The following is a 14,764-nucleotide window of genomic DNA, read 5'->3' as shown; positions in this document are numbered from 1 at the left end:
ATTAAGCAGAAAAGGATTATGAGTATGGATCCTGATGGAAACACTGGAACAGCACCCTCAACGAGGCACATTCAGGCTGACAAATACATTGATGGACAGATGGATAAAAACTCACACACACACACACACACACACACACACACACACGCATGCACATTATTTTCGTCCCTGTAAGAGTTGTGCATTTGTAGCCACTGCACTTATTCTGTCATTTTGATTTTCATTTCATCCACATTGGGCTTTGTGTGTTTATTATTTCCTCTTTTCTTATGCAACTATTTTCCCCTTGGTAATCCATGAGGGAAAACATGGAATTAGTTTGTAAAGCGTGATAATAATGCATGGCCATAATAACTTGACTCAAGAGGATTAGCAAATGTGCATTGTCTGAAGCAGCAGTCTCTTGGGTGATCAGCTGGTTGCCTCCCTAAACAGTGGCTGCCTCTGCCAATTAAAAATTCAGTCTAGTCTGCCTCTTCAAATGATTAATTCTGCCCAAGCTGTCAATGGCCTGCCAATTATTGTCGCCCAATTGGTATTAATAGGTAGAGGATTTCCTGATGTTGAATTTATCACAGACTGTGAAAACTTCTCCCTTTGGCTTTAATTAGCTTCCACTTATAGCGCATGCAGAACACACACTTGCAGGTTTATGCGTATGCATATATGCAGAGCCAAGGCTTTAATCGGTAGTCTCATGTGTTTAGGTCTTGATTTTATGTTTTTAAATTTGGTTTATTTATTCTTATTCAAACTGACAGTTCCACTTTGAAAAAGTAAACGTGTACACGAGAAGGTTTTTGTTTAATTGCTTCCATTTTGTCTTTTTAGTTTGGTTGAGATTGACTAATCTTCGCTTGTGCAGTAAAGTAACGTGCACTCAGATGAGAGAGAGGGAAGAAAATGTGTTGTTTTTTTTTCTGCAGGTGTGATTCAGCACAGTAGACAGACAGACAGACAAAACAGCCCCTACGCTGCTTCAATCTGCCGACCAACTCGGCCCGGGTATCAATATTAAGCTGTTGTCGGCTATCATTGTGTTAATGCATTTATAAATGGACCAGAGATATTGCCGTAGACCCCAGCCAAGCAGAAGCACATTAAATCACAGAATAATCTAATGAAATATTTATTCAAGTTTTTATTTTTTTCCCCCCTCTGAGCTAGTCTGATGGATAGCGTTCCTCTGTGGGTTGCCGTCCCAACAAAAAAGAAAAAAGGAAGGAAACAGGAATAGTTGGAACATAGCACATGCATCACGTTGAACTGATAAGGTATTAATATGAGGCTGCAGTTTTCCCTACATAAAATGAAAGGCAGGAGCATTGATTAAATTCAGATTTGGTTTGTTGAAGCCTCCTTCTCCTCTTTGATATAAGTGCGAGTGCATCTACACGTCTCCATATTGTGCGTGCCTTATGGAAAGTGTCAAAGATCACGGCACTGCTGTAGGACAGCATCCCCCCTGAGGAAACAGATGGGATAAATTCACTTACAGGCTATAAAGAGGGCTGTAGAAGTGACATGGGCGGTACATACACACTACGCTGCAATGATATTACTGATTTACCACATATCAGTGTGGCATAGGCCTTTAGCCAGCATGACCATTATATGCTTGCTAATGAAATTAAACTATTTCATAAAGGCTTTAAGAAGGGATTTATTCCGTTTCAGCTGAGTGTGTGAACACTGAGGCACAGGGAAAAACAATTCTCTTCCTCCTAGCAGTTTTGTGCAGTGATTCGATTTAACAAATCGAGAATAAAATCGTCTGTCAGGGTTAGTGAGGGAAGGCCACCAAGCCAAGCTAATGCAGTAACAACACTCTGCTTCGCAATCTTTAAACGTCTGTAAATATTGTAATAAGCAACAGGGCTTTCCTCATAAAAGATGCAGCAGCTCAACTGGTACTGACAGGCGCTATGGGCCTTGACTTCAGGATGAGGAGCGCTGCTTCGCTCTCTCCTCTCCTCTTCTCTGTTGGTTTTCCAAGGAGATTGCCAATCTCAGATGCCGACAAGGCCGTGCTCTGCTGGAGGTTAGTGTCCGCACACCAAACTCACCTGGCTTTTATTCTGTCTCTGCTTCTTTCCCCTTAATCCCTGCCCGAGAGAGCCTTTCAGATGGATTGATTTCCTGCTCCAATGCAACATTCATTATGGCTTGCAGTATATTATGCTTTCAGTATGTTTGAAGTGCAGTTATTCCATGACCTTTCAGGAATATGTTTGCTCTTAATGGCTGCCTGCAGCAGAGACACATATAGGAAGATGTATTCTATGGTTTAAAGGAAAACAAGGACCAATTTCATTGTTTACTATACACTCCAGGTGTCTTTCATTAAATGAACTAACTTTTAGATGGAGTCATATTGGAGGCACAGTTGTAATGGCATGGGTGTTGAGGGTTGAAGACACTTGAGAGGGTTTGTCAGTCCTCGGCTACCAGGAAGTAAATCTACTTTTCATTCTGTCCTGTCTTTGCTTATGCTTTGCAGAGTTTTTTTGTTAATGATTTTTTGACAATATGACCGTTGCCGTGATACATAAATGTAGCCTTAAATGTTTTTAGAGAGTGCTTAAATATGACAAATGATGTTTAAAAGGAGAGATCCCTTTATCGTGACAAGCTCTCTATCATTAATTCTAGAGATATTATTGACACGATTGATGCAACAAGAAAGGAGGTAAATTTGATTTTATTCCAATTCTTAGGAAACTTTATTCTGGCTTTTATAGCTGCAGTAACAGTCTTTTCAAAGAGAGGATTTTGGGTTGAATTATTTTTGGTGTGTTGTAGGTCACATTTCTCTTCTGAAGGTAGAGCCGGTAGAGGCGTACCGCCTCCTTGTTCATGCACAAAGGTCACAGCTATTCCCTTAGTCTAAATAGAGGGATAGAAGCCTATCTATTTTGTATGGGTAGCTTAGCAGAGAGTGCCATTGCCTACAGAGCAGAGTGTACTCTTATGAGGGGGGGTTATAAAGGCACAGAGGGAAAAAGAGGAGGGAGTGAGGGAGGAGGGGGTTGGTGGTTTCTGTTAGAATAGCATGAGCTCTTTAATGTTGTGTTTGAGCCTGGCTGGGCACAGATTCATTTTAGAAGGAAAATGAAATAACAAGGGAGAGGGGAGAGAGGAGATTTTAATGCAATGTTTTGTGATAATCCCTCTCCATTTTGGAATGGTTCAGGAGAACTCATGCGATAAAGCCTTGTACAAGCCTGGAAAATAATAAGTTATTTGTCTTGCCTTATAGTACTGTGCCCTTGGAGGGCTCGCTAACCCCCATGTTTTGGCCAAAAAACAATCACAGATTAGTCAAGCTGTCACATCTCTCTGATTGCCAAATGGTTGAGCCCTTGATGCTGGTGTGAATGAACAATGCATAAATGTCGTACATGTATCTGCCTGAGAGTACACGAGCACAAAGCTGTGTGGATATGACTTAGCAATGTCGCTCGATGGAATTGGACAGGGAGGACGGCACGTGTGCGCAGCGGGGCCCACAAGGCAAATGACAGACACATGGGCAGAGAACAATGGATGTATGGACAGATGGATAAGTGGAGAGGAAAAGATGAAGTGTTTGTCAGAGATGCAGAAACAAATAGTTGCTTTTATCCCAAGGCAGTGGGGGAGTAGAGTGATGGCTCTAGCTTGGGACATGGAGGATCCCTGTGACAGGTTGAGAGCCGTTTAGACACTGGAGGGCGGGATTGATGGAGGATGGAGGAGGAGGAGCAGAGGCCAAGTTTGGCAGCTGTATAAAATAATCACCTGAAAGCTGTTAACATGAGATGATCCCTCTAGTAGCACTAGTAATACTTATTCCAGTATTACTACTGCTGCTGCTTGTGCAAATACTCGGACTTCTAGCACTGGTCTCTCTAGTACTGGAGGCAATTTACTATTTTATGGATATTATTGTTCTTAGATTAATATAAATAAAAATGCTTATTAGCTTTAAACAGCAGACTAAAAGCGCTTAAAATGTATCTCCCAGTATTTTGACAACATAAATAATACTCCACATTACTTGCCTAAACGGCAATTACGGCAATGGTAAACAACACTGTGAGCATCAAGACCTTTTTTCCTACACATTTTAAACAATCCCCAACTTGTGATGAAGACATATTTTAGACTTTTAGAAATGTCTATGAACGCTCAGGTCCGTGAGGGATGTGTGAAGATACATGCTGCTCAGCACGGTTATAAATAGAAATTCTGTGGTATTTCCGAAAATAGGTTAAGCTGCCATCGCTGCACTGCTGGCATGACATCACTGATTGCCTGCCAGCCTCCCCTAAAAGACTGCTCCCATACTGTGCTGAAAAGGAGGGAGAGAATGAGGGGGAGACAGAGGGAGCATCTGTGGGCAACTGTAGGGCCATGTCCCCCCACATTTCCAGCTTCACACCCCCGCCCCCCTCCAAAACCCATCCCTTCCATCACACCGCCATCTATCCCCTCACTCCTTCCATCTATCTTTCCCAGTGAAGCAGCGACGCTGTAGCTAACAGTCTCTGTGCTTTATTGCCAGACACACAAACTGGTCAAGGGCTTTGTACTGAAGATGTATCGCATCCACATTTTTTTTGGTGTGATACAAGCAAATTGCGTGCCAAATAGTGCAGAAGACACAGATGAAAGATGGAATTTGTCTTTCTTTTTTGATGATCAATGTGCTTGAATGAGCAGAGAATGTGGACTTCATATGAGCTCCAACATGGCACCCGTTCTGTGGTTCACTTTTCAACGGTAGATGTGGCTTAATTAAAAAAGACCACTCAAATTAATTAATGGCTGATGGGTTCTCATATCTCTCTCATATGCTCTTTGGGTTCACTCTGTCCTCTATCTATCTATCTATCTATCTATCTATCTATCTATCTATCTATCTATCTATCTATCTATCTATCTATCTATCTATCTATCTATCTATCTATCTATCTATCTATCGATTGTTTTGTCATTAGCAAGAAAGCATTTCTAGAATCCACTTGGCTGAATGTGGTTACTAGGAAATATACGTCAATGCAATTAACACCCTGGCGCCTGCTTGTTAGTCAGACCATTAGTGTTAATTATTACTCTTCTCCAGCTCAGTGGTGACATGAGAAAAATATAGAGAGAAAGAAAGCTGGAATAAGGACAGAAAGTCCTATTTTTTGGCATGCAGGGCATAATTGAAAATATGTGTTTGGAATATAGCATGCCGTGCTTCATTCAATACTTACATTAAATGGAAAGAGCAACCATAAGCAGAGTTTGTTTATAAAGAAGATGTGCAATGTTTCGTCACAACGTGGGCTGCGCATATAACGCAGTATAACGAAGAACAATGTGCGTGTGTGGTACAGCCTGGTCGTGTTTTTCCTCCTCCTCACATGTCTTTCCTTCTTATTCGTCTTTCAATCACTCCATCCAAGCAACCTCTGGGCCTTTGAGGCGCTGTCTTTAAAGGTGTCTAGAATCAAAGCGACTGAAAAGCTGATCCGTCTCTTAGTCTGTAGTCAGTTTGCAGCTGCCAGTCATCTATGATTGCGGCTTTGCTATGATCAATTGAACTGTCTCAAAGGTTTAAATGCCTTTCACCTTTCAAAAGAGGATGGGCATTGTTAGGAATATTGCATCAAATATGCCAATCAGGTACATTAAGTGAAGACTTTATATCAATGGAAACACAGTGCACTGTGCTGTGCTATATACAGCAGCAGGGAGTGGGTGTGAGCCAAGTGAAAGTGATTTTATTATTTCCCTTTGCTTGGTCTTGTTTGTTTTTCCAAGAGGTTGTTATAGTACATGAAAAGGAGGAGATGCAATTTTCTGACTTTGACTGGGGGGGCTCAGAGAAACTTTTATTGATTTCTGTGTAAATCCGCCGGCCAGAGCAGACTTGGCTGGGGGAGGGAGGGAGGGAGGGAGGGAGGCACGACGGGACTTGGCAGGTAAACTCTTGTTGCCCTCTCAGAAGTAACGCAGCAGGAAGCAGTAAGTGTGAACCCTCACATTATTTACAGCTATGTGAAACTCCATCCATTAACAGTGTCAATTAGCTTGCTCATCAGGGATGCAGGCCACTGGATGTATTTATAGATCGGGCCCTGGCTTTAATAGCAGAAGAGACACAGATAGTCTACAAGAGACGAGGCTTACTTGAAAGTACAGTGGAAGATGCCAAAGTGCTGTATCCTAAGTGTTATCCAGAACCACAGATTGAAAGAGGTCTGGCCAACTTGGGGACATTGCAGTCCATCACATCGCCTCTCGAAACTGCACCTACCACCAAACAGCATTATCTCAGGAACTTAATCATGAACTGGTTGTAACTGTATTACTGTTACTGCTGCACCCACAGTATACAACCAAAAGTGCATATGTCAGCTTTTGAGAGAAAACTCTACAGCTGGACTATATATATATGAAGAACCACTTGTGCCCAGAGAGAACTAGTTAACCTCAGAGCCACACGATAGATTGTGAGTGTGAAAGTGTCAAAGACGTTCTCTCTATGTTCTTATGATGACTTTTTTTGCGCGAGTATTGATCCTGGAACATACACAGAGCCTTTCAGAGAGAATTTATTGCGTTTGTCACACACATTATTACACAATGCACGTCACAATATAACACATGTATGTATATGTTCTGTAAATACACACACACACACACACACACACACACACACACACACAAGAAAATCCTTGGGGATGTGCTGCTTATGGATCTGTTTGACTGCTGCTTGGAGACTAGTGTAGTCTATATGAGCAAGTAGCAACAAATCAATGGCTGAGGTCTCCTACTCTGGGGTCAGAGAGGATACCAGGGAGGGTCCGGGGACTATTTGTTGCCTTCATGATGGACACCTCTTTGCTCTGCGTCGTTCATCCTCCCCCGGGCATTGCTCAAGGTGAAGGGATGATGGGAGGGGTAGTGAAAGGAGAAGCGGAGGAGGATTTGGAGGTGGCTGTAGCAGAGATGAAGGGATGGAGTGATTGATGAAGGAGTGATGGAAGAGTATAGTCAGTTTCAGGATCATGAGATGGTGACTGAGCACAGTTGCTGGCTCGCTTTAAGGTGCCTGTCGGACTTAATTAAGGTTTACAGGTTATGCTAGGCTACTGCTTATATTACAGTGCTCATTACAAGCCCATTAGGCCAGGGCAGAGAAAATATTGTTGTCAGAACAATGAGTGAGAGCATTTTGGAAAGTCCCTGCCAAGTCCATGCTCCAGCTCTTCTTTATTATACCTCTCTGTCTGTCCTCCCTCAAACTGTCCTCCCTCTCCCTGAACATAGGCATGATTGTTTGAGTGTGTGAACAGATCGAGGATCTTTTTTCTAAAGGTGAGGGAGTGATTATATGAGTTAAAAGCTTCTGCGAGACCAGACTGATTACCCCCCTCACGGTCAATCTGCGCCACTGAGCCTCCTGCCTCCCTGGCTGGCAATGATTCAGGTCATAATCACATTGTATCAGTGCTGATGATGTGTGTTTCAGCTTCCGACCCCTCTGAAAGGCTATCAGTTCCCCCGGAGCCCCACATGGCAGTAAATGAAGTAAGCAAGTAATCTACCCACAGTGATAGCATTTTCCAAAGAGTGCAAATGATGTGTGAGGGAGCAGGCGAGAGTGCCCGGACTGGCTCGGTTTCTGCTACCTTCACACTTTCTGGCCAAGGAAATGCCAAATTGAGAGCAAGTTCACACTTTTTTTTTTCACAACACTGGGGTGGTTTGGCTCCTCTGGGGCAAGAAGATGGAGAAAAGGGAGCAAAGTGGGCATGAAAGGTGGAGTGAAAGAGAGGATGTGAACTAAACCAATCTCAGTCTGCTGCAAATTGCATTCATATTTGACGATTCTACAGTACACGCTTTGTGCTCAGTGCCAATGTAGAAATGCTCATACTGTGTTCCTGCACTTGACATCGCTATTGTGATGGGCTCAAATTAATATCTTCATCTTACCAGCATATTAACTGCTGAGGTATTTAGTTTCTAATGAAATGTTATTAAAGAGAATTCCAAGAGTTAATGAGAGTTAAATTGTCCAATAAACATCACAGATCGAATAAATACCAGCACAAAAATGAAAGGACCATTGTTTGAAAGAGGGAGCCTGTGGAGGTCAGGCCTTTGCAGTAATCAGTGTAATAATGGTGTGGGGGCGTGACGTGCATGTCCTTATCTCCCCATTGTATTTCCCCTGCTTTTAAAAGCGAAGTTGAGACAGGTGGTCAGTGGATGGAAAGTGGACCCATTTAATCACATATTCAGGGAAAACAATGTGTTAGCCATTGTTGTTAATGAATGCCAGTGGATTGATTCTGCTACTCATTGTAGTGCTAGATGGCAACATCACAGCAGACAAAGGTTTAGTGGCTTTAAAAGCTAGCTAAATGTACAGCAAAACACTGAACAAATGCAGACACACAATAGTTTCATCACAATATAACAATTCAAATTAATAATGATAATACTATTCAACCCTTGCCGTTTTAGAACCCCATATTCTAAATTGATGAAATCATCTATTTGGTTTTCTTATGTAAAACATAATTATTCAACAGTGGTCAATTTAACATTCCTGCCAATAAAGTTTATTTGAATCTGGATTAGCCAATAGGGTTACAGCATGTGATTGATGCAGGTGAGGAGGGACAGCCACCTGTAAATAACATGTAAACCTTGTTATAACAGTGATAAGCTCATGTCTGTGTGCTACGGACGACCTGTTTACCTTTAATAGTTGGTGAGTTGTGACAAGAAATTAATCAATAATGTGCACCCCGTCAGGGACAATATTAAAAGGGATGTAATGCAAAGCTAACTGTAGTTAATGGAGCAGTGCCGTTAGCTCGCTAGCTAACCGTCCGTGTTCACCAGCTGAGAGTGACAGCTAGCTGTAATGTTAGCTAGCTAGCTAACTAGCTAACATGTTAGCTAACATGTTAGCTAGCTAATATTAATGTAGTCATGCTCATTTTGAGCTGGTAAACACGGATGTTTTGTCAGACACGTCTTTGACTTCAGTTCGTAACAACATCTAACGTTAATGCTTTCAGTGTAAGCTTGTCGGTGAGCTAAAGGACAGTGTTATTGTATTGATGTATGTATTTTCCCAAGATAACCGATTTAATGCTTATATTCCTAATAGACATCTATGGTAATTAATGAATAATAATAAGTTCTGAGGTGATGAAGCGCATGATGGGCTCTTTGAGTTTGATTGCTGATGGTGAACTCACCCAGTCAAGGGACTTTCCAATGTTTTTCCCTTCCCACAGTGATAGGACAGCAGGCACATTGATGGGTTATGTGGTTATGTACCACTTAGGCCCTGTGTTGTTTTTGTTTCATGCAAATCCACACACTGGATTATTTATGGAACTGAATGAGGGACAGGAGGGTGTTTACTTTGGGGGCACAACATCAGTAATTCTAAAATAGGTTTTAATAAAGCCAAATGTCCTTGCGCCAAATTTGGGTTGTTGCACCTGCACTGTACCAGATTATGAGCAGCTGTGATCTTAGTGACGAAGGTCCAAAAAGCACGATGGCCCCTCGTTATCACCAGCACAAATGGAAGTGTGTTGCTCCTTGGGGGGAAAAGTAAGAATGTGGATATTGGTGTTCGCTACACTTCTCTGAGTTTCATTTCCATAGCTGTGGCCATGTCTTAATATTTGCAGGACACAAACTTTAGTTGAGTCATCCAGTATCGACATCTGTTTAGCGAATAGGCTTCTAGGGTCTTTGTGCATGTGAGAAAGAGGATGAACGCAGTGAACATTGCATTTATCTGTATCTGGCCATGTGACAGCTGGGCAGACAAAAGCTGCGTCCCGATTCGATACTACATTGTGATTTTTAAGCAGGTTTTGATTATGTAGGGGATGACAAAATGTGACAGAAGTGTGAAGTGTACTCGAAGATGTCAGTTCGCATTCAAAATCAGCTTGATTTCTGAATGTTATGTTTGCGGGCATTATAGTCCCACAATGCATTGCACAAAGGAACTTGAAGAGCTGCTCACAGCTGCATTTAAACTGGCAGTGGTGAAGCAACATCTTTTGATAAAAGTCTGGTTTCCTGTTGGTACAAAACAGCATACAGAATTATTGTGCACTACACACAAATATGATCTTTTTATAGAGTACACACAGTATATAGTATTGAACTGTGACACAGTCAGCGTGTTGATTAATGTGTGTGCCTGAAACAAGGCTTAGACATGATAAGTGGTAGTACTACCAAGACCAGATGTGTGTGAGTGTGTCTGAATGTACATAGATTTCATCAACAGGACCTGTAAACTTGACAAAACAATTAGCAGAGTATCCTACTGCGCTGCACCAGATACACACACACGCAGTTTTGGTAATGGAGAGCCTGGGCCATGGTGAACGTTAATGGCTGCTGCTGCCACAACTATACAGTATCTTCCTCTACTCACTCTCTCTCACTCTCTCTCTCTCTCTGATTCGCCCACTCACTCTCTCTCTTCCATGTAAGACTCTTTAATTACATGCCAATTCAACACAGCGGAGATGGAGAGACTCAGCCCCGTTTCCCAGTACACACGCACACACACACACACACACACACACACACACAGACCGCACTTTAAAAGTATATCATTAAGAAATAGGAGACGAGGGGAGTGGAGTTTGAACTGGGGAAGAGAAAGAAGTCAGGAATGGAGAGGAGAGAGGAGGAAAGGGGAGCAAAGAAGAATTTCTTCTCTTTGGAGCTGAAATCAATGTGTGAGATAAGGCTGTTTTAGGTTTCTATCAGATGATGCAGAGGATCATCTCCTCACAATGGGAAGGCTTCCCCCATTGCTGTGTCAGCAGGCTCCGATTACAGTGGCTTTTTGTTGTGTTTCAAACAATTTCATCATGCCCCCCCCCCCACTTTTTTTTGCACTTGGTATGCAATGCAGCACTGGCAATTTGTACGTGTTTGGATTCCAATTATGGAGTTGTTAAAGCTTTTTCGCCTGTGGCCTGCAAATTCTTATTAAGCCATACATTAAAGAGCACAGAATCACATTTAAATGGAGTTCATGTTTCTCTTTTGTTTGCCAGTATTGTGGTAGTTATTAATTTATTCTCAATGCCCTATGCATTACACATTAACAAATAAATCGCGTTTGTGATTGTAATGCAAAATACTTGTTTCTTATTCAGAGATGGGGCCAACATTTGTCAAGTAAACAAACAACAACAAACCCAAAGAGAGCAACAAAGAGAGAAAAACAAGCACCAAAATGTAGCCATTCCCTCCTATTACCCTCAACAATTTGAGAAACAAACAAACAAACAAACAAACAAACCCAAAACAACAATGGCATTTCCGCAGTCTTAGTATTTCTTTACAAGCTGAGGCAGAAAAAAGGACGGGAATTAGACAGCACTGTGAATGATTGAGTGATTTGCTTGGTGGCCATCGGAAATCATTAGGTTAGGGGTGCTGGGACAAGGGAGGGTATGGAGGGGGCTGCGCCGTGACATCCGTGCTACAGTCAGCCACCTCAAAGGTCACGACCCTGGACAGACTCCATCACTGTTTGTCTTTCTCATACTGAAAATCATGGCAGGGTGCAGACAGACTGTCCCAAACGAAACGAGGACCTTCAGGAAATAGAACAGAGAGAACTGATTTGGATAAGAGTGGCCAAATGCTTGCTGCGCATAAATGTGCAAGTGCGCATACACACACACACACACACACACACACACACACACACACACACACACACACACACATGCAGACACTTCAGGCTTAGAGCAGCAAGGCGAAACAGGTTACAGGTCAATCAATGGATCAATGACTGACATGGCATTTTAACCCTCCTTGTTGATGCAGTCTCGCAGAGGTTACAGTGGAGACATAGCCGAAGTGCAGGGGTCAATTAAATGGCAAAAAAAAGCTACACATGCACAGTCACACAACAAAATTGGACGGTGAATGTTTGGATGGGTAAAAGTGATTTCTAATGCAAGAAGAAAAACAGATTGGAATATTGTCCATGTAAAGACACTTAATACATCACCACCCACTGAATACATTTGGCTGTTGAAATGAGATCCAAAATGCAGTGGCTGCTAATAAACCATCTTCAGAGTGGCAGAAATATGATGCATGGTAACCCATAGGAACCTCATTAATAGAACACAAGCAGATCTATTTATTTAGACAGTCAGGGGGAAAATGATTACCTCAATACTCCATCTGGTTTCTCCCCATCTCTCGTCCTCTTCGTTTCTCTTCTCGTCTCTTCTTTATGTATTCAGTGATTTTGACAGATGTTGTGTGTATGCGCATGCTTAACATCGGTGCTAGTAGGTGTGTGTGTGTGTGTGTATGTGTGTGCGTGCGTGTGTGTGCGTGTGTGTGCGTGCGTGCATGGCAGCACACTTGAAGTCTTGCAGTAAAGCATTCACCCTGGAGAGTTTTAACACCACGTCTTGTCCCTCTTCTCTGTCAGTATCTCCCTCCTTCCTCCATCTCTACACTGATCTCATCCCTCCTTCTCTCCTTTTCTACCCCCCCCCAGTACTCACCCGCAGTCCTGTTTCTTTTGTCTCCACTGCTGTCACAACCATTCAGAGTGGGGACGTTGGCCAGGCTGAGAGGAGTTTTTGACAGGACATGGCACTAGGGATAGGGGAGCTGGACGGGCCTGGCCAAAGAATTCTCTGCTCATCTCCCACTTTCTTTTTGTTGTGGTTTTGTTTTTTTCTCCTCTCCCATCACCAGCATAGAACATTTTCCACATGTAGCCTGGTGTATTGCACATGTGCCCATTTGATTAACTTACTTTTTTTATTCCATAGATCTGATTTCTTAATTTTACTAATTGCTCAGTATCTGGCCATAATAACTCATTATACTGAGGCAGGCCAAACATCTTTATTTCATTTAATTGCTTTGTTATTAATTTTGATCATTGTCCTAATATTTCTCCTAATTTAATCTGCTGCACCATTTTGTAATGTTTTTGTCGATGTTTCATACGTTGCTTTTGCTTCCGATTTTTTAGGTATGTTTAATTCAAGTTAGGTTCATGTGTGGTGTGCTTCTGTTACAGGTTGTGCATTCCTCACCTACTGCGCCCGTGAGTCGGCCATCAAAGCCCAGAACGCCCTCCATGAACAGAAAACACTGCCAGGGGTAAGTGTCTCTCTCTCTCTCTCTCTCTCTCCCTCTTTCTCTCTCCCCTCCTCCTCTCACTCCCTCTCTTTTCTCTCCATGGTGGTCAGCCGTACCATCTGCACCCGGCTGCACACCAGCCGGCATTCTCCTCGTACAGTCCCAGAGACGAAAAACACTTTGGAAAGCAATTCAATCAATAGCTCAGCCTTTTGAAGGCCTGGTTTCAACTTTTCCATGTGTCTGTTCTCCAGGGGATATTGCCAGCATTGATCAGACCCACTCTGCCTCACACTTTTGGAGCAATAGCACAGAATGACAGTTTTTGTGGGGGCGAAACTCTGTATTTCTGGAAAGGTGCTATCAACAGAAAAAATGTTAACCTTAAATGAATGATACTGAAATAAGATAAAGAGAATAATTTTGACACTTATTCATTGCTGCTTATGGTATTTCTACTCATGCAAAATGATATTTCTGTCATTGTGGTGCTCATGCATTTCTGTGTGATTGTGCACACCCGTTTCTGTGTGAGATCCTCACATTTGTTAAAAGAACGTCAGAGAGAGGCAGAAGGATGGAGGGGTGGGTAGAAGTGGCTCCCCACAGAGATAGCATGGCTTAACATGGCCAGATCAAGGCTATACCAGAGAGAAGCATTTGTAAAGATCCGCTCAGCCCCCCTCCCTTCACCACCAGCACCCCGTCTGATAGAAGGCAAAGAGCCTGAAAAACCCAGCCAAAAGGCACATGTTTTACTTAAACATGCAAACACTACTACCACAAACTTTGGACATTTTTCTGGTGGCTTTCTTGAAAAACAAGTTGTTTCGTTTATCCTGCAAATTAGCCAAGCACAAGGCTGGAGGGCGTTATTCTGCTCCTTTTTTCCTCTGCATTTGAATAATAAGATGGAAGACAGAGAAGAGGAAAAAAAAAAAGCTCTTTCACATAATGCCAGAGGATGTGTTCATGTGTTAAAAAGGAAGATTCTCTGATTCTTTTGCTGTTTTTGTCCGTGGTCTGGCTTTCCAGTAAATTTCTATGTTACCGGCTCCCCCCTCCTTTTCCTAGTTTGTTCTGAGAGAAGAGCAGATCTCCAAACCATCTGGGCTCTGAAAGGTTTAACAATCATCCGAATAGAGAGCTATAAACAACATTGCCATAAACAGCATTACTCACTGTTAACAGAAAAAAATAACATTTAATGACTATACAGCCTTGATGCATTGAGTATGTACAGAATTAACAGTCTTGTGTGCAGTAGCGTTGCATTTGTTACACATAAGCTCTGAAAGCTTGTCCTTTTGTGCGTGCGTGCGCGCACACACACACACACACACATTCAGTGACGTTGAAAGTTGCTCCCTATCACTCGTGAGAAATAAAACCCTTTTCTTGTACCTTTCAGTCCTGCTTTAGTCCTCCTGCCGACTTCCCCTCCACCCCACCCAGTCCTGTCCACCCCACATCCTCCTGTCTCCCTTTTCTCTCATTGCTCCTCTGCCGCTGCTCTTCCTGAGACGGAGTGTGTCATAGAAATGTAACAGGCAGACATTGATGGCTGTCAGGCCTCACAGACGTGGCTGCTCTGCTGTTC

The 14,764-nt window shown here is 42.6% G+C and overlaps 1 protein-coding gene across 3 annotated transcripts in view; it reads left to right on the top strand.

Annotated features, from left to right (window-relative positions):
• celf5a (cugbp, Elav-like family member 5a) overlaps nt 1-14,764 on the top strand; it is a 178,608-nt gene that overhangs the window by 3,200 nt on the left and 160,644 nt on the right. For all 3 annotated transcript variants that reach the window (XM_070832952.1, XM_070832951.1, XM_070832950.1), the window contains exon 2: nt 13,103-13,185. In XM_070832952.1, coding sequence (XP_070689053.1) covers nt 13,103-13,185 — 83 coding nt within the window. The remainder of the gene's footprint in view (nt 1-13,102; nt 13,186-14,764) is intronic.

This window comes from Pempheris klunzingeri, chromosome 6 (assembly GCF_042242105.1).
Source record: "Pempheris klunzingeri isolate RE-2024b chromosome 6, fPemKlu1.hap1, whole genome shotgun sequence".
NCBI lineage: Eukaryota > Metazoa > Chordata > Actinopteri > Acropomatiformes > Pempheridae > Pempheris > Pempheris klunzingeri.
The sequence above is the reverse complement of the archived record's forward strand: the minus strand, read 5'-3'. Positions and strand labels throughout refer to the sequence as shown.